We start from the raw sequence: 20148 nt of genomic DNA on the forward strand, positions 1-20148 counted from the left end.
ATCTCTGCATATAGTCGGTTCACAATACCAACGGAGTTTAGGAGGGTTAAAAGCGGTCGGCAAACGACTGCATTGACTGGAATCAATCACGATAACGCACGCCATTCGCATATTTTGTTTGCATGTGATGCTCGTACTCTGAAAACGCATCTTCGTGCTTTAACTATAAGATATGTTCGATCCTCTCAGCGCGGCCATTAGATGCACTCGCAAGAGTCTAGGTATTCTAGGCCTGGCTCAACTCCAGTGACGGATGCGACGGCCCCCTAAAAGTTCTCGATCCTCGTCCCTATCTTGCGCTCATCCGCTATGCGAGCAAGATCCCCACCCACTACAACGTCCGTAAGACCTAACCCAACGCTCTTGTATATCACGTTACCCTTGACCAACCACTCGATCAAGCTTTTGTGCGCCTTGTCTTCGCTCTCATGACGCTTCTCCTTCTCTTTGCTAACACCCTTACCTGCCTTTTTCTTTTCGTTCTTGTTCATCTCGCACTCACCCAACTCCACGCCGCCGACATCCAGCCCCTCAGCCTCTATGCCCTTGCCAGCCATACATTCCTTCCTCCTCCTCTCCGCATCTCGCTTCAACATGACCAGCTCACCTATCTCGACGACCTGTTCCGGACCCAGACCTGCCTGCACAACTTCTCCAGCGTCTTTTAAACATCTATCCACACTGTCCACGACAATCGCGCCCCCTTGCTGCGCATGTTTGTGGAAATGGCGGTGGCCGTGCTCGGGCGCTACATTTTGTTTGAGTATATCCGGGTGGAGTTCTGTACTGTGAGGGGAGAGGGAACCGATGGCTGCTATGTAGCGACCCTTCTTTCTGCCCTCGGGGTTTGTAAGGATGGATGCAGGGAACAGTGGTGTTGGGGATTGTGTGCATAGGAAGATGCAGCTCGAGGAGCGGAGCGTTGCGTGGAGGAGACGCGGGTACTCGCCGTGTCCTGGGGTGAGTATTTGTATCTTGGGGCGAGCAAGATATTGGTGTTGGTCTAGTTGCCCTTCCTCCGCTCCTTCATCTGCTGCTTGCCGGTACGTTGGAACGTAGGATGGATCAGGGTTGAAGTCTGATGGCGCTTCGTGTGGGTTGTACAGTTTTTCTAGTAGTTGGTGCACGCGCTCAAAGTCTCGGTTGATTATGTTGAGGTGGTGGATGTCGTCGCCCCGAAGAAGAAGCGCGAGTCGTATATGCCAGTAGGCTTGCTTTCCTGCTCCAAATACTACCACATCGTGCACGTTTGCTCGCTTCTTAAAGAGCATTGTGCTTGCGAGGGCGGTGCGAAAAGCAGTCATCTCCGACGAGTTGAGCAAAGCTCGCGGGTTGCCAGAGCGGTCAAACAGGGTCAGGCTGGCGTTTGACGGCGAAGTCTGGAACGCAGAAACAGAGTTCGATTTCGATGCGGTGGTTGCCGAACTCTTACTTGTTGGTGTTGACGAATGTGAGAGTGCGAGCGAGTCCATTGACGAAGTAACAGAGGCTGTGTCTGAAGAAGTCGACTCTAGTCGTGTTGTTATCCTAACACCAAGGCCGTCGTTGCTGCAAGGCTCTGTCAATACGATCATTCTGCATCCATACCTCCTAGAAGCGACATACCTGCTTGCCGGCGTGACAGTCATCAATCCACCATCTTTGCTCTTCAGGCTCGTCCCTGCAGACTGGAAACTTTCACAACACCCATTGTTGTCGTCTTCCTCGGTACTGGTAGAGTAATGGTGCAGCGCATCGGCAAGATTCTGCTGCAAGTCGAGAATGTCTTGCTTCGTGAGTTGCAGCAAAAGGGTACGCACGTCCGAATCGGAGAGCACGGTCAATGGCATTGTAGAACGGTTAATGTAGAGGGTTGCCGGGGAAAGAGTGTAGTGTGTTCGTGTGTTGTGCAGCAATAAAATCGATGTTGGTGAAGGCGATTGGGTGTGATGTCAGCGCAGGTACGCCCAAGTGGAGGTCCCGCTTCCTATGCGCTTACCAGTGCTTACTGTCCTTATCCTGGTCGTCCTTATCGTCCCCACCCTCCCCAACGACTTATTAAAGGTATGTGCAGCAGCACTACTACTAAATTCTAGACTCTTGTTTTACTTTTTAGTAGATGACCTAAGTTTTGTGTGTAGGCGACTAGCAGGGAACTGTTTTTGCGGGGAACTTAGTCACGTGAAGACACGTTATTCCGATCAAAGGAGTCACGAATACCGAGCTCAGGCTCCAAGCATCCAGGAGCGAACGTCAAGTCACGACTGTGTAAGCATGTGCAGAAACAAAGTTCATTGAGTGCAAGACTATCTAGAAGACGCTAATTCCGCTAGACACCATGAATGCAGAGCTTCCTCATATCGCTCATTGTCATAACCCGTCCGATCTATCTTATAATACACACATGTCGTTTATAGTATCAGTGAGCGTCGTCAGTAGCGTCCAATTGTTTGGACAGCAATTCGCCCAACAGTCGTCTATGCAAAGTAGCTCTTCCACAACACACCCTCCAAGTCCTCCAATTGCTCTTGTTCAAAAGCCTGAGGTCACAGTTAGTACGGATTGCAGCCGGCTTGAAGATGAAAAACTTACCTTGACATCAACGTGCCAAGTATCCTGGCGGGTCTTCTTAAAGTCTGCGAGAACAGTCTTGACACTCTTTCCAACCATGCCTGGGTCGGCTGCAGCCTTCCTAGCCAGCGTGGCCAGTACATCCGGCAACCAAGCTGGCGGAGGGCTCTGGTATGGGAAGGCTTGAATGAGCGCACCAAGACCCAACACAGCTGCGTGGCGCGTCAGGACAAGCTTGCCTTGCTCTGTCGTCGGCGTTCCTGGGTTGCGCTTCTTTGGCAACGGGTTCTTGTTAAGTTGCTTAGTGAACTTCTCCTTCAGCGTGGAGACTTGGCGGTCGCGGAATGCTATAGGCGAGCAACGAATCATGCCCGATAGAGTGGTGGCAGCGCCCATGCGTACCTCGAGCTGGGTATCTGAGAGCATGGCGGAGACGCAGTCGAACATGCTCTGCTGTTGCTCCTCGCTCATGAGGAAGAGTCGGCGGAAGTAGATGACCTGAATGTTGATCAAGATCCTGAGACGCTGATGCCAGCTTGTTGCATTGCGTCCAATGCGGATGAGAGCAGCAATGAAGTCTGCGTCCTCGCCTTGGCGATGCGGGATGTTCGGCAGGTGGCGGAAGACGTGATACGCGAGCGACTGAAGTTCGGGGTCCTCCTTGATGTCCATCATGTGTAGCAGTTGCTCCATGAATACATCAGGGAAGAATTTAACAAGCGAGATGCACTCGTATGATGACAGCGTGGAATCAAGCCAGAGGAGAACCGTCTTGCCGCCTGAAGTGTATGACGACGGTGTCTGTTGACCTGCTGGACGTTCCTGGCGCCAGACCTCGAGGCGATCGAAGACTTCAGTGATGATCTTGGAGAACTCCTCTGTAGGTTGATACGGGCGGACACCAATCGAAGAAGCGTCTTTCTGCGCCTTGATCAGCGTGTCGACGTCCTTGTATGACTCATGGTAACGCGTCCTGAAGATGCTCGCAATGGTCTGGCCCATAGCCTCTCGCACGCCCTTGTATGGATGGTCGAGATGCTTCATAAAGTCCGCCAAGATCGGCTTCTCGAGACGGAAGTGCCAGCCCGCGTCGGATATACACTGCGTAAGCAGATGTACCTTGGAGCTCTCCTTGAAGGCGGCGTTGGACTCCATATCAAGGCGGAAGCTAGCCAGCCAGTCGACCAACGGCCATCCTCGGCGTGGATCCTTCGACTGCAGTACAACATGAAGGAAAGTGGTCCAGTAACCAGAGTTTTCCGGCGTCAGACCGTCTTGGAAGATTCCACGCACAATAGGGAAAACGTACTCCCACACCGCTTCACGCTGATCTGCCTTGAGATCTGGTGCGCATGACAGTAGGGCGGCCATGATCTCAGCGGTAGCACGGTGCTGATGCTTGTCGCTACCGTCAGCGTAGACAGATTGAGTAAGGTCCTTGATATCTTCAAACGTCGCCTCGGTCAGGCCACAGAAGACAAGGTCGAACGAGTGGGTCAAAACCATTGCGCTTGACATACGGAACCTGTCCGCGCTGTTATCGCGTGGCTCCTGTTTCATGAAGGCAAAGTAGTTCGAGAACCAAGATCGAGTCAGATGCTTCGCAATCTTCTGACGCACGCCAGACTCAACCTCGTCGTATGACAACTGCGGCGCATTGGGCTTGAACGCAGTCATACTCTTGTTCCATACGAGCCAGCCGGGATAATCAAAGTCGACGTAGTACTTGGCTTCTGGCTGTGCAAATGACGCAAGGTACTCCTCCGTCCAGTTTGGATCCTCTGGCCTGGTCGGCACCGAGATCTTATCTGGGAGCTCTTCTTCGCTGAGTAGGTACTTCTCGTAGTCGTGTCCTGTGATCGCACGGGTCTGAATGACCGAATACAAGCCGATGAGCGCACCAGCGTAGAGGCCGCGGAGACTGGGATGCTGATCGATGGATCCCTTTGTGACGAGGTCAATCATCTCGTCAGAAGCAATGCTGTCGTAGCGCATTCCCAAGTTGACAATGATGGCTGCAGTCCTGCTGACCTTCTTCCAGTGCTCGGTATTGGCAATATGGACAAGCTCCTTGGATAGTTCAGCCTTCTTGCCCTCAATGCGAGCGCGTTTCTTCTTAATGTAGTCACGACGCTTGGTGACCTTGGTGTGCACACTATCGCCCTCGCTAGAGTCGATGGCGTATGCGATGGCTTCTACAACCTCCTTTGGCAGGATGACCATGCGCTCCATTGCCTTGCCCATGTCCATAATCTGGAACGTGGCGTTGGTCGCGAGTTTCTGCACTGAAGGCTTGTCGGCGCCGGTGACCTCAATGAAAGCTTTGATGAGCTTGGGTGTGAAGCGCCAGTCGCGGCTGATAGTCTTCGCTAGGCTGCCGAAGAGAAGAGTAAACATGGCACCCTTGATACGAGGGTAGTCACTTTCGGCCACAGCCTTGACAAAGGCATCTAGTAGAGGTGGGATGACCAGAGGCCTAGCGCCCAGCACGCACTTAACGGCTGATTCGTTGGCTGTCTGTGCCGTCCGTCGGATCTCCGTGTAGACTGAGATGCTAGATTCAGCCAGATCAAGCAGCAAGATCATGTCGAGATCTGTCTTGGGTCGCGGGTTAGCGTTGTGCCGTAGTCGCTGCAGATGATAGACGTTTGCGCGTCGGACAAGCAGAGGTCGTGGGTACTGCTTTCGCAGGCCGCTGAACCTAAAAGGTCGCTCGTCATTCTCCAATAGTCTGGATATCCTGTCAAGCACATGAGCAGAGCGCTCGATTCCAACGTCGATGAACCACGACCTGTAAGCATTGTACAGGGAGTTGAAGCAGGGCACGTCATCGGGCTGCTTCTCGATCAAGAATTGATGCACGTTGTGCAGCATATGGCCAACCTGCTCACGAAGGTCGTGTATGAGGTTGTAGTTGGCATCGCCACGACGCAGTGGGTAGCCAGCTTCGTACTGGAAGGTAGGCTTAACCTCTTCGTCCTCAGCTTCTCCAAGGCCAGCGTCGTCGTCAATGCCTTCTGTGTCCATTGTGTCTGCATCAGAGTCGACGTCGGACTCAGCGCCATCGGCGACTTGGTCGTGTCGAACATCAAATAGGACCGAGATACCGGAAATAATCAAACGCAATAGAACAAGGTTACGAGAGACTTCATCGGACCAATCTTTGCCGGTGCCTTCGCGTTTGATCGGTGAGTCTGGTTGCGTCAGGGCTTTGAGTGCCTTCATGGAGTTGTTGGCGTGAGTCTCGAAAAGCTTGACAGCAAAGTCAATCTCCTCGGAACTCGGTGTATGCCACTTGATGTTGAGCTTCTTAATGTCAACCTGCCTACCCCATGATTCTGTTGACAAGCCTTGTTCTAGCTCGTCTTGCTCGTAGATTGAGTAATCGATGGTGTAGGTGCATGTAAGGTTAAGTAACAAGTGATGAATGAAGTTGGAAACATGTACGGTGGGCGTACCGCGGCACTTCTGCTGCATGTATTCTGCAATTTCAAAGAGCTCGTCCTTCCATTCAAGAACCGCGTCACCAACATGGACAACACACATGCTAAGAATGCAGAGGTTCCAGACAAGCGCACGGTCGCGTGGGAGCACCTCGGCGCCTGTTGTTCGCGTCGAACCCGCGCCAATCTCATCAATCTCAGTGCGGATACCTGCTAGGAGATGGGGCAAGAGACGCTTCAGGGCTTTTTCGGGGTTGATCTTGACCAGACTGTTGCAGATGAATGCAATTGCGTCCTTGGCTTGGTGGACGACATGGTTCGTGATAAAGTTCGCAATCTTGTCAAGTGCAATGTCGTAGAGCTCGGGAGAGAGGGCAGCAAGCAGTGGCGTGAAAGCAGCGGGTAGCTGATTGACCACGTACTCTTCAGGCGAACCGCTTCGGACCCTAGATGCATCTGGCAAATTCTCCAAGAGCGTGAAAACGCGACCAAGGAAGGTAATCAAGAATTCGTTGAGCCCGGTCGTGGATGACCGCAGGATCATCGCCTCGTCCTCGTCACTAAGCTCCTCGTCGTAGTTGATCTCAATGTTTCCGTTGGCGCTTTCCAATCGTTCGACTTGTGCCGTGATCCACTCCAAAGCAAGTCCCGTGTTACCGCCAGCGTCGTCCATGGGTGTGGTCGCTCCGTCTCGAGTAGTCTCATCGCCCGACGCCTTCTTGGTCTTTGTGAGATCCTGGAATGGGATCAGGTAGCACACGCCTTGGACGTACTGCAAGGTATGCACCGTCTTCTCCAGGTCGTTGGCATCGATACCAGGGAGCGCAAGCCCGAGCACAGAAGTAACGTGGCACCGGAAGCCCTTTGTCTTGGCCATGACCTTGGAGAGCATGTGCAACGCCCGTATAGACGAAATGGTGCGATGCACCTCAACGAGCCCTTGCATTGCGGGGTAGATGCGCTGCAGCGCGCCTGGGAGAATCAGATTGGGCTCGAGGTGTGCCAAGCTCTGTAGAGTGGACAAGGCGTATTGCACGGCTTTATCGCTCTTAGAGAAGATGCCCATGAATGTAACCTCCCGCAGGCAGAGCACGAAGCGCCTCTTGACTGCGTCGTTCAGCTTCCTCTCTTCCGGCACGTCCATCTCGCCACTGTGCTCACGATTCCACCGCAGCACAAAGATGTCGGCCAGGTAGTATACGAATTGTGCCAGAGGCCTAGTCCAGCTACCCGAATTAGATGGATGGAAGAAAGTCTCCACAGCCTGGATGAGCCCTTCTAGCTTGGTAAGAATGGAGTCGGGGTGCTCTGCGCAAGCGGGCGATAATGACATGGCAATGATGCGGGCGATGTGGTGAGTTGACGGGTGCTTCCGCGGATCACGGTCAAGCATCACAGCCAGACCTGCACCGAGATCGACCGTACTGCTGTACGGCGACGTCGCCTGCCCGACTGGAATTTCCAGCAGCCGCAGGATGGCTGTGAAGATTTGAGACGACTGCTCGCCGGTAAAGACTCCATACTGTGAGAAGGGTACATGCGCCGCAGTCAGGTTGTCTCGAGACAGTCTCGACAGCGTATCGATGTAGTGTGCGTCGAAGAGCCGCGACCGGTTGACGAGCGACCATAGATGGAAGAAGGTCGGGAGGTATTCTTGAGGCAGCAGTTGCTTCATATCCGCGGGCGCGGGATGGGTTGGGAAAAGCAAGTTCAGTAAGCCCACAACCACGAACGCGTTCTCGCTGAAGGACGTGCTGAAGAAGGGCAGGAGCTCTTCCATTATGGCCGGTATCTCCTTGGGGTCAAAGTATGACTGCGCAAAGGTGCACATCTTGGTCAGGGTGCGGATGTTGCGCTTAACGTTTGGCGGGTGTGAGCCTCCGGATTCTGAAGGCAAGACGAACATCTTCAGCTCTCTATACAGCGGCCGCCAGTCGAGTATGAGGTCCTTGCCGGGTCGCAGGTAATGTTTACGCCTATCCATATGTCAGTCCCCACCTGTCATCCAGAGTCTAATGTCGGTGCTACTTACTTGGTCAAGACCATGAACATGCTCGCAAACCGCTCTGCCACGAGGTAGTCCAGCCCCGGAGCCAGCGCCAGCTCATAGTAGAGCTTCACCAACTTGACGCGTGTGCTGCGGGGAAGGTCGAATTTGAGCGACAGCCAGCCCCGAATCTCGCGCGTCCAGTGCACAGCGCCGGGCGCAAAGTCGCCTGCTGAGACGGCAATGTAGAGGTGCTTCAGACATGTGTTCAGGCTCTCTTCGCGATCGCTCTGGTCTTCTGTCGGATATGGGAGGTATTCGAAGTAGGGAAATGTGCGTGGACGGCGCCTCTCGTCTTCGCCGTTGACGCCGCCGTTCGGCTGCCGCCAGTCACTACCCGGCGACGTGGCACGAGAGGTATCCGGGCCGGAGCCGGTGTCGAGGGCGCTCATGAGCTGTGATATCCGTTCGCTGACCGCCATGGTGCCGGTTGGTCGTGGTTGACGTAGTGGGTGGGGTTGTGAGGCGTGTGCCTAGGGCGCAGTGGGGGAGGATATTTGTAGGTGCGCAGTCATCAATGCACAGCTGCCAGTTCACGGTTGCGGGCAGACAATGCGGCTGAACTGTAGAGGCACACGGTCAGCTTGTGGTTGACTGAACAGTGGCAGTCACGGGCTGTACACGGTAGAGTAATCACTGCACGTGGGCGGGCGTGGATTCGCGTGCGCGCTACTTACCCTACAAATGTGCAGTGGATAGCAGTCTGCGGTTGTTGGCCGTTAATGCAGGTAGAGACGTAGTCGGGGGCAATGGTTGTCGGAGAGAGTGGTTCATGTGGGTATCCGGCGCCTCGTCCTGATGACATCTAGCTGGGAGCTCCAACCCTGCAGGTCTTAGGCGAATGAGCGGCGACGGCGGCGGCGGCAACGTCGAGATCGTGGATCGCAGATCGTGGGGTCAGGTATCGCAGGTGCAGTCCAACTTGCACAGAACGGAGAACTCGCCTTACTAATCTCCAGAGACCCGTACGCGCTGCTGTGAGGCAAGGTGCGAGGTGATTCATCACATTCGGACGAGACGCGCTATATACTGTCGGACATCCGCCAGGCACTCGAAGACGCGCAATACACACAAGGCGACTACGCAGTAAGCTACCCCGTTTCCATCATCTTCTGACCTGCTTATTTCGCCTCTTTCTCGCCCTGTTCCCTGTTGCAGGGCTGCATTCGTCCTCCGTTCCTCTACCCGCGCTCTCATCTCCTTGCATATTCGTCCCGATGCAAGGCTGGTGGCACGACACGCGACACGTCTGTTGCCTCGTACAGGCATCGCCTCTCGCCTTCTTTAAGCCTGCAGCACAGCATGTCGGCTGAAAGACTCCAATGTTTTCGTATCTGTGTGCTGTCTCTGACTAATTGAACTCCTCCAGTAAAGGATGGGTTCCTACTACGACGTAGACGCAATCCTAACGGACGCGCAAAAGGTACCATGCACTTTCGAGCTTACCGTTCCTGGCCTCGGCTATCTCGAGGGCAACATGAGCGGCGACATGAAGCAGGGTTCAAAAGTAGAGCTCCCACTATGGCTGGGCGAGATGCTTGCACTGAGGTAAACAACGGTTCTCATAATGTGTGCATTCCGTGTTGACAGTATCTACAGTCAGAGTCTAAATACATCTTCTCTTGTGACCATCGACCCTCCGTCCGCCCTGTCTCCACGCGTTCTGAACGCCCTCAAAGCTGACCCAAGAACCGTCGATTTACGAGCTCTCGCTCCACACTTCTACAATCTCGGCGCACGAATCCTGGAGCTGTTTGAGGAGGAAGAAATGATCGAGGTGCTAAGCGATGTGAGTTCTGTTTTGATCAATGCAACGGCGTCATGCTAACCCGCATAGACATTCAAGGCCAGGGCGGCTCTTATAGCCGATCAAGCCCACAACCCACGGGGTGCACTAGGCGAAGGCGCCGACTTCATGCGAGGCCTGGATGAGAACGAGCGGCAGTGTAAGTGCTGACAAAGCTTCACGATACGACTGCTAACGATCGTGGAGTGTTCCGCGCGGCGCACGATAGCGCAAAAGGTGTACGGACGTGGATGGCAGATCTGAAGAAGAAATGAAGATAGTCGCTGGATCGCACAAATGACAACTACCAGATGGCTGGCCAGGAGAGGTTGGAACATCGACTCACAGACCTTTGGAAAATCAGAATCGATGACTGCACGACGTAATGACGGTTGACAAAAGCGCATGAGAAGAGGCACAGCAACACCAAAAGACGATTGGGACGCGTAGTTGTGAGGCAAGCAGCTGTTCGAGCCTACCTTTGAGTACGATACCATACCTCAGAGCAACTAGCCAGCGAATTCAAGACTTGTACGGTGTCCATGTCTACCGCATTGCCGCACCAAGGTTACTGTTTTGCAAGAGTATAGCCAACTGCTCGGGCGGGTAGCCCAAGAAGACCGGTCCGTTGAACACCATCTGTGGTACTAATTTCGGGCCTTCAGGTTCTCGGGGTTGTTGGGGTTCTGGGGCGGGAGGCTGTGGGGGGCGTTCTGTGGGCGGTACATGTGTGGTTGGAGCACGAGGCTGCGACTGTGGTGGTAAGCCAAAGTGTGGCGCTTCAGGCTGTCGTGGTGTTTGTCCCATCATCGCACGGTGATCGACAGGGCATTTGCCAGGTTGTTGGGCTGTCTCGCCTATCGGACGACCAGTGTCGAGTGGCAGTTGTGGCGACGCTGTTGGTACAGAGCCCACCGAGGAGGAGCTATCAGCATTGGTGTATTTTGCAGGTATCGAGATGCCCCAAGGCCGACTTGGCGATTCGCCAACCCTGACTTCTTTCAGCGGCCGGTCACGGTCAAAGTGGGCGGTCCTTGTCTCGTCCAATGCATTCTCCTCCGACTCTTCCTCAGGCGGTGGGGTTCCATCGTTGAGACTTGCCGAAACAGCTGAGGCCCAATTCTGTACCTTGGTATCGGCCTTTGCGTCGTTGCCTATGTGCTCTGCCTCCGGCTCTTCTTCGATAGCATCATCAGGATCCTCAGGAAGCCACACTTGGTGCTTCTGCCCTAAGCCCTGGATCATGTTGACCATGTTGCCATACTTGCGATCGAGCTGCTCTATGCTCTCTCGATCACTCTGGAAGCGCGTGATGCAGACCTCATGGCTTCTCGGCAGCTCATGCTTGTGTTTTTCAAAGTATTGGGCCACCTCCTCTGGATTGTGTTGGTCGAGGAACCGGATGGGGCACACGGCAGCAGAGCCCGACGCCGCTACTGACGCGGTGACCGACGCAGGCTTACTGCTGCATATTTCGGCGCGGATAGGGTCGGTGAACGAGGGCCGTTTGGATCTTCGACCGCGTACGCTTAATCGGGATGTCGAGCTACGCGGTGTGGCCAGCGGGCTGCCTCTGCCACTACCGGATGCGAAGGGACAGGCGAGTTTACTAGGTGTTCCAGCAACAGTGAAGTCTTTCTCTATAGGTGACGTGGCTCTATTGGTCTGTATCTCAGGTAACGAGGCGGGTTTGTCTGCGGACGGACCACTCCATATTTTTACACTGCTAATATTCTCAGGCGCGTGCAGCTTGACAGCAGCCTCCTCGGCCTTCTGGATGACCAGTGCCCGGCTCTTGCGCTCTACATCATCGCTATATGCCAACTGCTCCACCAAATTCAAACGTATTCGAGGTTGTTCGTCTCCAACACGCTCAAGGTCTTGCAGGAAAGTAAGATGGTCTTGCGACAGCGTATTGGGGGTGAAGCGTTTCAAGAGATCAAGATACTGTTCATCGTCAGCTGGGCCCGTCGAGGATATGGTGTGCTGAGGCGAGAGGTGGTTGTCCAGATCAGTACATGATAAATGGTTATCTGTCAATGCCGCTGTGCAGCTGCAGGTCTAGAGCTAAAATGTATCATCACAGGAGGGGGAGGGAGGGTGGCGGAAGATTGTCACATACCTGTTGCTTGGCCCACGAGAGCTTGCTTTCGAGCTGTTTCTGCTGATCGAACAAAACCTGGTATTCTCCACTAAGCGCAGCAAAGCCTTCAACGAGCTGCTCAGCGAGCTCCGTCACGTTGTTCTGAGCCTCTTCAGCCATGGCAAGGTTAGCAAAGAGATGGAGTGGTGTGACAGCAGAGCAGAAGAGCACAGCACTGATGACGCGGCAAGTGAGGCTCGCAGTCGGGAAAGAAGAAAGACGAACGGAAGCTCGGCAAGGACTGCAGCTTCGGAAGCGACGGTTGAGCCGCGCCACGCTTAGTCACGCCTCACCAGCCACTCACCGCTGCAGGAGCCACCCGATGCTCCCCTGCTTGGAAGTCGCGTCACGGCTCGCTGCGCCTTGAATACGTTACGTAGCATCTTAGCACTGGCATCAATTCTTATAGACCATGATACCCTGACCGTTGTGATACAGCCGCATCGAACCGCTCTCCCTCTTTACCGTGGAAAAGCACATTGCTCCCCCCTCGATATTTCGAAGCTCCTACCCTACAGATCTAAGCCAAGTCCCTCAACAATATTCACCATGGGCTCTCTCCACGACTCCCGCATACACAAGTGGTTTGCGACGTCACCGCCCGTCGCATGGACAGTCAGGCAGCTGCGAGAGCTTCTTATTGGGTCGCTGAAGCAGGGCCCTATCCCGCAACATGTCGCATTCGTAATGGACGGTAACAGGCGATTTGCGCGAAACCACCACATTGAGACAGTCGAAGGACACAACCTCGGGTTCGAGTCGTTAGCGAGGGTATGGATGACGGGCATCCAGGCGTCGGAATACCGTGCTAACAGCCCTGCCAGATCCTCGAAGTCTGCTACAAAACTGGCGTCAAGGTCGTCACCATCTACGCATTCAGCATAGAGAACTTCAAGCGCTCCAAGCATGAAGTCGATGCGCTCATGTCCATGGCAAAGGTGAAGCTGCAACAATTAGCCGAGCACGGAGCTCTGCTGGATCGCTATGGTGCATCCGTCCGAGTGCTGGGGCAGCGCGAGCTCATCAGCCCGGATGTACTGATGGCTGTGGAAAAGGCTGTCGCCATGACAGCACACAACAAGAAGTGCGTTACTTTTCCCACCATGAAAGGCGTCGCTGACCACGATCAGGGCTGTTCTCAACGTCTGCTTCCCTTACACGTCACGGCACGAAATCACGACCGCAGTCATGAAGACTGTCGAGACGTACAGCACGCCGATACACAACCTGCCCACCCCTTCTAAGCGAACCTTTTCCGAATCGCACATAACCCAGCATATTCGCAAGCAAATGTTGGAGGAGGATGCGGAAGGTATGGCGGAACAGCCCGATTCGCGGCCGGAGTCGCGCTCGTCCAAGGAAGCGACCTCAGCTGACGATGGGCGGTCCTCGTCAACTTCGACCGCCATCAACTCGCCTGAGAAGGACGACGTGCATAACGGGCCGACGTTTCTGGATCCAGAGTCAATTAGCGCTCAAACTCTGAACGACAACATGATGACGGCTGACGCCCCGCCCCTCGACCTGCTCGTGCGTACCTCTGGCGTGGAGCGGCTGAGCGATTTTATGCTCTGGCAGGCCCACGAGAACACGTCCATTGTGTTTCTCAAGTGCCTGTGGCCCGAGTTCGACTTGTGGCAGTTTTTGCCTGTGCTCGTAGAATGGCAGTGGCAGCAGAAGAAGCTGCACGAGGAGCAGCAGCGGACCCGCGGACGGCCCAAGTCAGACTGAGCGCGTCCAATGCAGCATATGGCGCAAAGCCCTCGCAGGCCATACAATGAGGCAGATCTGAACTTGAGCGAGCATCGAAGATACCCAAGACAAAGCATTCTATTCGTCAACCATTATTCTTTCCGCAGCAAACCATATCTTGTAATACATGTCAATCTCGCATCATCGTGGCACGTGTGCATATGCGCAACTAATGGCCCGCCCATGTCTTGACCGCTCGTGGTTTGCGACCGAACATGCAACATGCATTAGCTCATTCTTAGCGCACCGGACAGCTTCAAGCGTCATCTCACCCCCGGAACAACAACCGCTAGGAGCTCCAGCCGGGAGGTGAGCTGAACATGACTTAAAATCCGCGCGTTCCGCCGCATTGGGCGGCTATGACAGCTCTTGTCAGATCCAGAGCACGCAACCTGATCGTGCTTATCGCTCAGTGACACGGCTTACGCAGCTGTACCGCTTGTCTGGGCCCGGCTACCAACTTCTGAGATAGACTACTTGTTATCAGCAGCTTGTTTAGCAATCCTTGAATTCCTTATAATCAAGGTACCCTCGCTCCTGGCATTCCATGCCAATTGCTGGCGCGACAACATCCTCTACAACACCATGAACGCCCCAAATCTCCTGAAGATACCCATTGAGTTGCGCGAGCTCATATATAGCTTCCTCTTCAGCAGCTACACCATCCGACATGGTTTTAAACATGCCGGTGCCACTAGCGACGATGCAGAGTCCTCTGATCGCATAGCGCTCCTCCTCAGCTGTCGCCAGGTCTTCGCCGAGGCGCATCGCCATCTTCCGCTCAACTGCACTTTCCATTTCCGCGGCACAGAGAACCTACTCGAAACACTCCTCTCGGTTGATCAGAGCGTGTTGACGCGACTCCGCCACGTTCGAGTTCGTGCGTATCCTTTCCCGTTGTACTCCTCCGGGGGCTCACGGTACTACCCTACGTACTATGCTGCAAATGCATTCACGCTGCTCCCTGGTCTCTGTCTGGATACCCTGGTTGTGGAGGATTGCTGGCATGGTTTCGGCCTGGGTGATACTTGGCGAGACGTCACAACTTACTTCGACATTGAGACTCTTCTGAAGAGCGACGCTTGGAAGGAATTGACGTACATCACCCCATGTACCGATTTCATTGCTTCGGGCTACGACCACCGGCGCAAACGGTTGGCGCAACCCGAGAACTGGGACGCGCTCATCAAAGAACGCGATGGAGAAGAGTACGGTGCAGAGGTCAAGATGTACATTGTTCCTTTTGCGCAGCAAACGGCGAGTGGGGACGAGAAGACAGAAGACGGGCGCATAATGCAGCCATGGACAGCAAAGCCAGGTCACGAAGTCAACGAGAATTGGCGCATCGCGGGGCCGGAGCAGGACATGAAGGGCGAGGTGAGAATCATCGCAAAGAGAGGCAAGAGGTCAAGAGCTGTACAGCTTGGGCTTTCAGAAAAGAGGACCTGGAAAGAGTTGAAAGGAAAAGAAGCAGGCGGCTTTGCTCCTGAAGGTAAGCAAAATTTGGAAGTAAGTAATGCGACGACAGCTAGCTCACACAACGCAGGATGGACACCATACCACAATGACATGGCTGATGCAGTTGGTTGGATATATGGGGGCCACGGAAGGAGGATGCAACTCGCCAACGCCGCTCTACACAGCTGACTACATCGATTCACAACGCAGCCCGTCTACGCGCCTTGGATATCGACTACGCCAACTCACACCTAAGGCTGGTAAAATTAGCGGCCCCATGGTAGCTTCGTAGATCCCTGTAAGCATTTAACCAGCGGGCACCCAGCACCGGGGTGCGACCAGTTTCATGCTGTACACTGATTCGCGGGACGCCATGCGGCGCGGTCCTTACAAGTCGGTTGGGTTACCTCTACACGGCGCGCTGCGAAAGTGTTGAAGAAGTAGGCGTGGGATACGTCAGGATGAAAGATATTGGAAGGATATAGGTGCACTATTGTGGGTGAAATGCTACGTCTATTGTGACCCCGAAATAGGTAATCTAAAGCGTCTCGTAGGATCGCGAGAGCGTACGTGGAATGCTACAAACACCCACTAGTGCGCGAGGCGCGTCAATTTGATCCAGGTACCGTCACACAGCCGCACAACTCCCCTCGCCGCTGCTTTGCAGTGAGCCAGGAGATTTCCCGATTAGCGAAATTGCGCGCCTTCGCTCTCTAGAGGTGAAAGGGAAGTCACGATACAAATAGGTTTGTCTCTGCGCGCCAACTATCTATCATTGACGTCGTCTCTTCACTCCCTCAACTCGCGGGACTAGGGACGCGGAACCGCGAATTGCTTGAGTGCAATAGTTTGGCCGCTGCTGTCCTCACAGGTCTCTTATCCTCATTCCCATGCGACAGCTTTCCGCTACCCAGGTTCCCGTCAACATGGTAAGCACACGAATTGCCTGCGCACACTGGCCAATCACTAACAAATATCAGATCCAACTATCCGCCATCGCTCTCATGTTTGCTCTCCACACTGGATTGTCAATCGCCCAGCAGTATCCTCCACCTGCAACCTATGATACCGTCATCAAGTCACCCGTCGACCCTAGGATCACCATATCCTACAAAGCGCCCGACGCCCACACATGTGCAACGGCTTTCGAGACGCAGAAGCAGTATACTGGATATGTCAATCTCCCTCCGTTTACGCTTGAGTCGTTCCCGCAGAATTACTCAATCAACACCTTCTTCTGGTTCATCGAGGCCCGCGAGAACCCCGAAACCGCTCCGTTGACGATCTGGTTGAATGGAGGGCCTGGTGGTTCCAGCCTGTTCGGACTCTTTGGAGAAAATGGTCCCTGCGAGATTGTAGAAGGTCCAGATGGCAGCTACACCACGCAGACCAGGGTTTGGGGCTGGGACCGCAGCTCCAACGTGCTCTTCATCGACCAACCTACCCAAGTCGGCTACTCATACGACCAGCTCCGCAACGCTTCGGTCGACTTTAGTATACCTGATTACACTGGTCGGGACGAGCTCATAGAACCTTCCCCGCTTCCCGCTGGCGTTCCCGAGTGGCGCTTTAAGAACGGAACTTGGCCTTCTGCTATTCGAGACAATACAGAGAACTTGACTACCGTTGCCGCACAGTCATCATGGCACTTCCTCCAGGGCTTCTTGTCGGCATTCCCCCAGTACAACCCTGGAGCTCAACCCCACAGCGACACCGTCGAGCCATGTCACATCAACCTGTTCAGCGAGAGCTACGGTGGCACTTATGGTCCAATCTTCGCAGACTATTATGAGAGCCAGAACGAACGTCGGGAAAAGGGCGAAATTTCATCCGAAGCGCTGGATATCCGGCTTGGGTCACTCGGCATTGTCAACGGTGCAATGGACGTCTACGGCTCGGCACTGTTTGGCCTGGAGTTCATCTACAACAACACCTACGGCATCGAAGGCATTGACCTTACTACCTATCAGAATGCGGTATCGCAACTCCACGTAGACATGGGCTGCCGAGACCTAGTGACACAGTGCGGCGAGTTGGCAGCCCTCAACGACCCTGAAGGTCTTGGTCTTGACCAAGACGTTAACGACCTGTGCTTCAGTGCAATTGCTACCTGCACAGATGTCTCCAGTATTACCTACGGTACGGGTAGGAGCATCTACGATTTCCGAGCTGGTCCAACAGTCGGGCCTGCTGTTGCACTCGCAGAGTATTTGAACCAAGAGGATGTTCTACAGTCCGTTGGCTCACCGGTCAACTACACTTCCACTAGCTATACCGTTGCGAACGTTTTCCACTACAGTAGGTCGCCATGCGTTATTCTCAATTGTCTACGCAACACACTTACTAATATCTTGCCTAGACGGAGACGCGGCCCGTGGAGGGCAAATTGCCGCTACAGCGAACCTGCTTGCTCGCGGTATCAAAGTCGCCCTCATCTACGGTGATGCTGATGTCATATGCAACTGGTATGGAGGACAAAACTACTCTCTTGAGATTGCTGGTCTCGTTCCGGCATATGAGACAGCTTTTCCAGAGGCTGGGTACGCGGACATTGTTGTGAACGATACCTACATTGGTGGTGTAGTCCGTCAATATGGCAACCTCTCATTCTCTCGGATTTACGACGCCGGCCACCAGGTACCGTACTATCAGCCTGAGACTGCCTTTACTGTTTTCACTCGCATTATCCAAGGTAACGACATCAGCATGGGTCGCATTGTGGATCTGTCTAGCTTTGGTACCGAAGGCCCTAGCACTTCCGATTACAGGAACGTAGCAGGGCCCTCTCCTGACCCAATTTGCTGGATTCGGGAGGCTTATCTCAGTTGCACAGAGGAAGAGAATGCTGGTATTACCGCAGGGAATGGCACGGTGAAGGCCGGAATATGGTATCCCTCGGAGGAGGACGTTCCCAGCGCATCCAAGTCACAGCCCACTTCCACACCCTCAGTAGCTCTGACTGGTGTGTATAGCGCCACCAGCATCCCAACGATCAGGCAGACCTCCGGAGCACAGTCGCTTAGGCTGAACCTTCCATCTCGCCTTTCGCGTCACGACACCCCTGCAAATCTACTGTCAGCAGACGATGAAGCTTACGACCGTGGGCAAAACATAAAGAATGGTCTCATTGGGGGACTTGCTGCGGCTGTCGCTCTGCTGTTGTGAGTGCATTGCACTCTTCCCATATCTGTCATATAGACCAACTTGCACACTCATTGAAACCCGTTCTCTCCCTTCTACACTTCGCAGTCATCTATCACGTCCCGGCTATTGCCTCCATTCTTGTTCCTCAGAGATTGATTTGCTGAAAGACGCCGTATAGAGGTCTACTTTCCATGTTATGCTGCTGCCGATGCTTCAAACGCCGCAAGGTTTACAAAGGATTCTTCCCGGAAGATGGCGAAAACGGTCCAATCATTGTCAAGCAGATGGTTGATGATGCTCCAGCGCCAACATGCTCTAGCCGGCCAACAACGCATCTAGATCCGATACCAGAGGCAAGCTCAAGACCCAGCGACGATCTGAGAGACAGAGCAGCCACCGTATCGAGCCAGCCAGTGTCTATGCCAACAATGGAAGAGGGCCCTTTTGTTTCACCAGTCCAGCGGTCAACCTCCTTACTGCAGGATGCAGGACCATCAACACGTGCACCAACCATGCGGCCTACGGAGTTTATTGCAGCGCCCACGCCTCCTCAACCAGTTATTGTCGCGCATTTTGAACGGGCGGTGTCCGTGCCGCCTACGCCACCAGATCCCTTACCAACCGCAACAGCGTCGATAAGAACGCCCTCGCCTACCCCAGCACAGCCATCACCGCCTTTACCTGAGTCGATGCACCCTTCAGGCCTCGTACCTATGTTGGCCCAGAATACGATTGCGTTGCCCCTTTTCTCGCCACTTGATACTCCGAAGAACGTCCTTCCACCACCTGATCCGGAGCCAAAGATAGATGGATCGCCAGTTCCTCCTCAGCCGTCGTTCTATACGCGTATCAAGTCCATGTTTATCGCTACACCAAGGGATGATGAGGCCACCTTCCAGAATGATGGTGTGATTGATCGACGAGTGCTGTTGCCGCGCGTCGCTGTGAGACTGCCTCCGTCCAAGCGTGCGCTGAAAGTTGCGGTACCAACGTGGTCCACTGAGGTTTGGTTATGATACAGACCTGATTTGTGAGTACGATTCGTACCGGGAACACGTAGTGTTATGTTGGTGGTGGGATCGCGCAGTTCAGGTAGCTAGCGGTAGTTTGCAGATGGCTAATAGATCATTGATACTGGAAGACAAAGCATGGCAGTATGGTATGAGCGTGACATATGATCAGTGGAAACTCTTACTGTCGTCCTGCCGGCGAGTCTCTCCGATCCCATTCATGGTCAGACACGAACGTGATTGATTGTGGCTTTACATATACACGAACGTGAAGCATTAAAGGTGGCTTTATTTGCCAGGCACCTAGTGCAGTAAAAGTTCCATCAGTGAGCAACTACGTCAGATGCATGATAAGAAGAAGGGATTCGCGTAGCCAGTATGTGACAGCAACGAAAGGATATAGAGCTATCCAGACGCTATCCAGAATGCGGTTAGCACACTACTAGACTTGGCTAGCTCAGGCATTATCTTCTAGATAACCCTGACCCTCCCAACTGCGCAACATCACGGCTGCTTACTTCTCTTTGTCTTCACGCGTAGGCGCATGAACTACCTGTCTACGGATACGAAGAAGCTTTCTTCTACTGGCTATATCACCATGTTAAGATATCGCTTAAAGCTTCCAGCTGCGTTTTTGTTGACATAGGGACAGACCACAGGACTGCAATTCACCTAGAGTCGGTTATGTACAGACAGGCTCCTTAGTATGTTGCAGCTTACGAATACAATACTAACAGATGCGCAAATTCTCACGGCTTGGGAAACAAGCATTTCTGTTTTGGTTGTGAGTACCGTTGGATATGGCACATTGTAAC

General features: G+C 53.8%; 6 protein-coding genes across 6 annotated transcripts; 3 read left to right on the forward strand and 3 right to left on the reverse strand.

Moving 5' to 3' along the window:
* Positions 1-266: 266 nt before the first annotated feature.
* ACET3X_001728 (uncharacterized protein) lies at positions 267-1829 on the reverse strand (the record flags this gene model as incomplete). The annotated part of the gene is made up of 2 exons (XM_069447052.1): positions 267-1548; positions 1606-1829. The coding sequence occupies 2 exons, from the start codon at positions 1827-1829 to the stop codon at positions 267-269; spliced, it is 1506 nt and encodes a 501-aa protein (XP_069311970.1).
* Positions 1830-2456: 627 nt separating this feature from the next.
* Positions 2457-8462, reverse strand: ACET3X_001729 (uncharacterized protein; the record flags this gene model as incomplete). Its single annotated transcript, XM_069447053.1, has 3 exons — positions 2457-2519; positions 2572-7969; positions 8026-8462. The coding sequence occupies 3 exons, from the start codon at positions 8460-8462 to the stop codon at positions 2457-2459; spliced, it is 5898 nt and encodes a 1965-aa protein (XP_069311971.1).
* A 953-nt stretch (positions 8463-9415) lies between these two features.
* ACET3X_001730 (uncharacterized protein) lies at positions 9416-10101 on the forward strand (the record flags this gene model as incomplete). Its single annotated transcript, XM_069447054.1, has 4 exons — positions 9416-9588; positions 9640-9829; positions 9878-9986; positions 10034-10101. 4 exons carry the CDS (start codon positions 9416-9418, stop codon positions 10099-10101), a joined length of 540 nt encoding a protein of 179 aa, XP_069311972.1.
* A 271-nt stretch (positions 10102-10372) lies between these two features.
* Positions 10373-12089, reverse strand: ACET3X_001731 (uncharacterized protein; the record flags this gene model as incomplete). Its single annotated transcript, XM_069447055.1, has 2 exons — positions 10373-11773; positions 11949-12089. 2 exons carry the CDS (start codon positions 12087-12089, stop codon positions 10373-10375), a joined length of 1542 nt encoding a protein of 513 aa, XP_069311973.1.
* Positions 12090-12518: 429 nt separating this feature from the next.
* ACET3X_001732 (uncharacterized protein) lies at positions 12519-13700 on the forward strand (the record flags this gene model as incomplete). The annotated part of the gene is made up of 3 exons (XM_069447056.1): positions 12519-12740; positions 12794-13053; positions 13100-13700. 3 exons carry the CDS (start codon positions 12519-12521, stop codon positions 13698-13700), a joined length of 1083 nt encoding a protein of 360 aa, XP_069311974.1.
* A 606-nt stretch (positions 13701-14306) lies between these two features.
* Positions 14307-18344, forward strand: ACET3X_001733 (uncharacterized protein; the record flags this gene model as incomplete). Its single annotated transcript, XM_069447057.1, has 7 exons — positions 14307-15213; positions 15268-15302; positions 15640-15674; positions 15734-15745; positions 16051-16108; positions 16160-17477; positions 17539-18344. The coding sequence occupies 7 exons, from the start codon at positions 14307-14309 to the stop codon at positions 18342-18344; spliced, it is 3171 nt and encodes a 1056-aa protein (XP_069311975.1).
* Between the last annotated feature and the right edge of the window lie 1804 nt (positions 18345-20148).

This window comes from Alternaria dauci, chromosome 1 (assembly GCF_042100115.1).
Source record: "Alternaria dauci strain A2016 chromosome 1, whole genome shotgun sequence".
Classification (NCBI taxonomy): Eukaryota; Fungi; Ascomycota; class Dothideomycetes; order Pleosporales; family Pleosporaceae; genus Alternaria; species Alternaria dauci.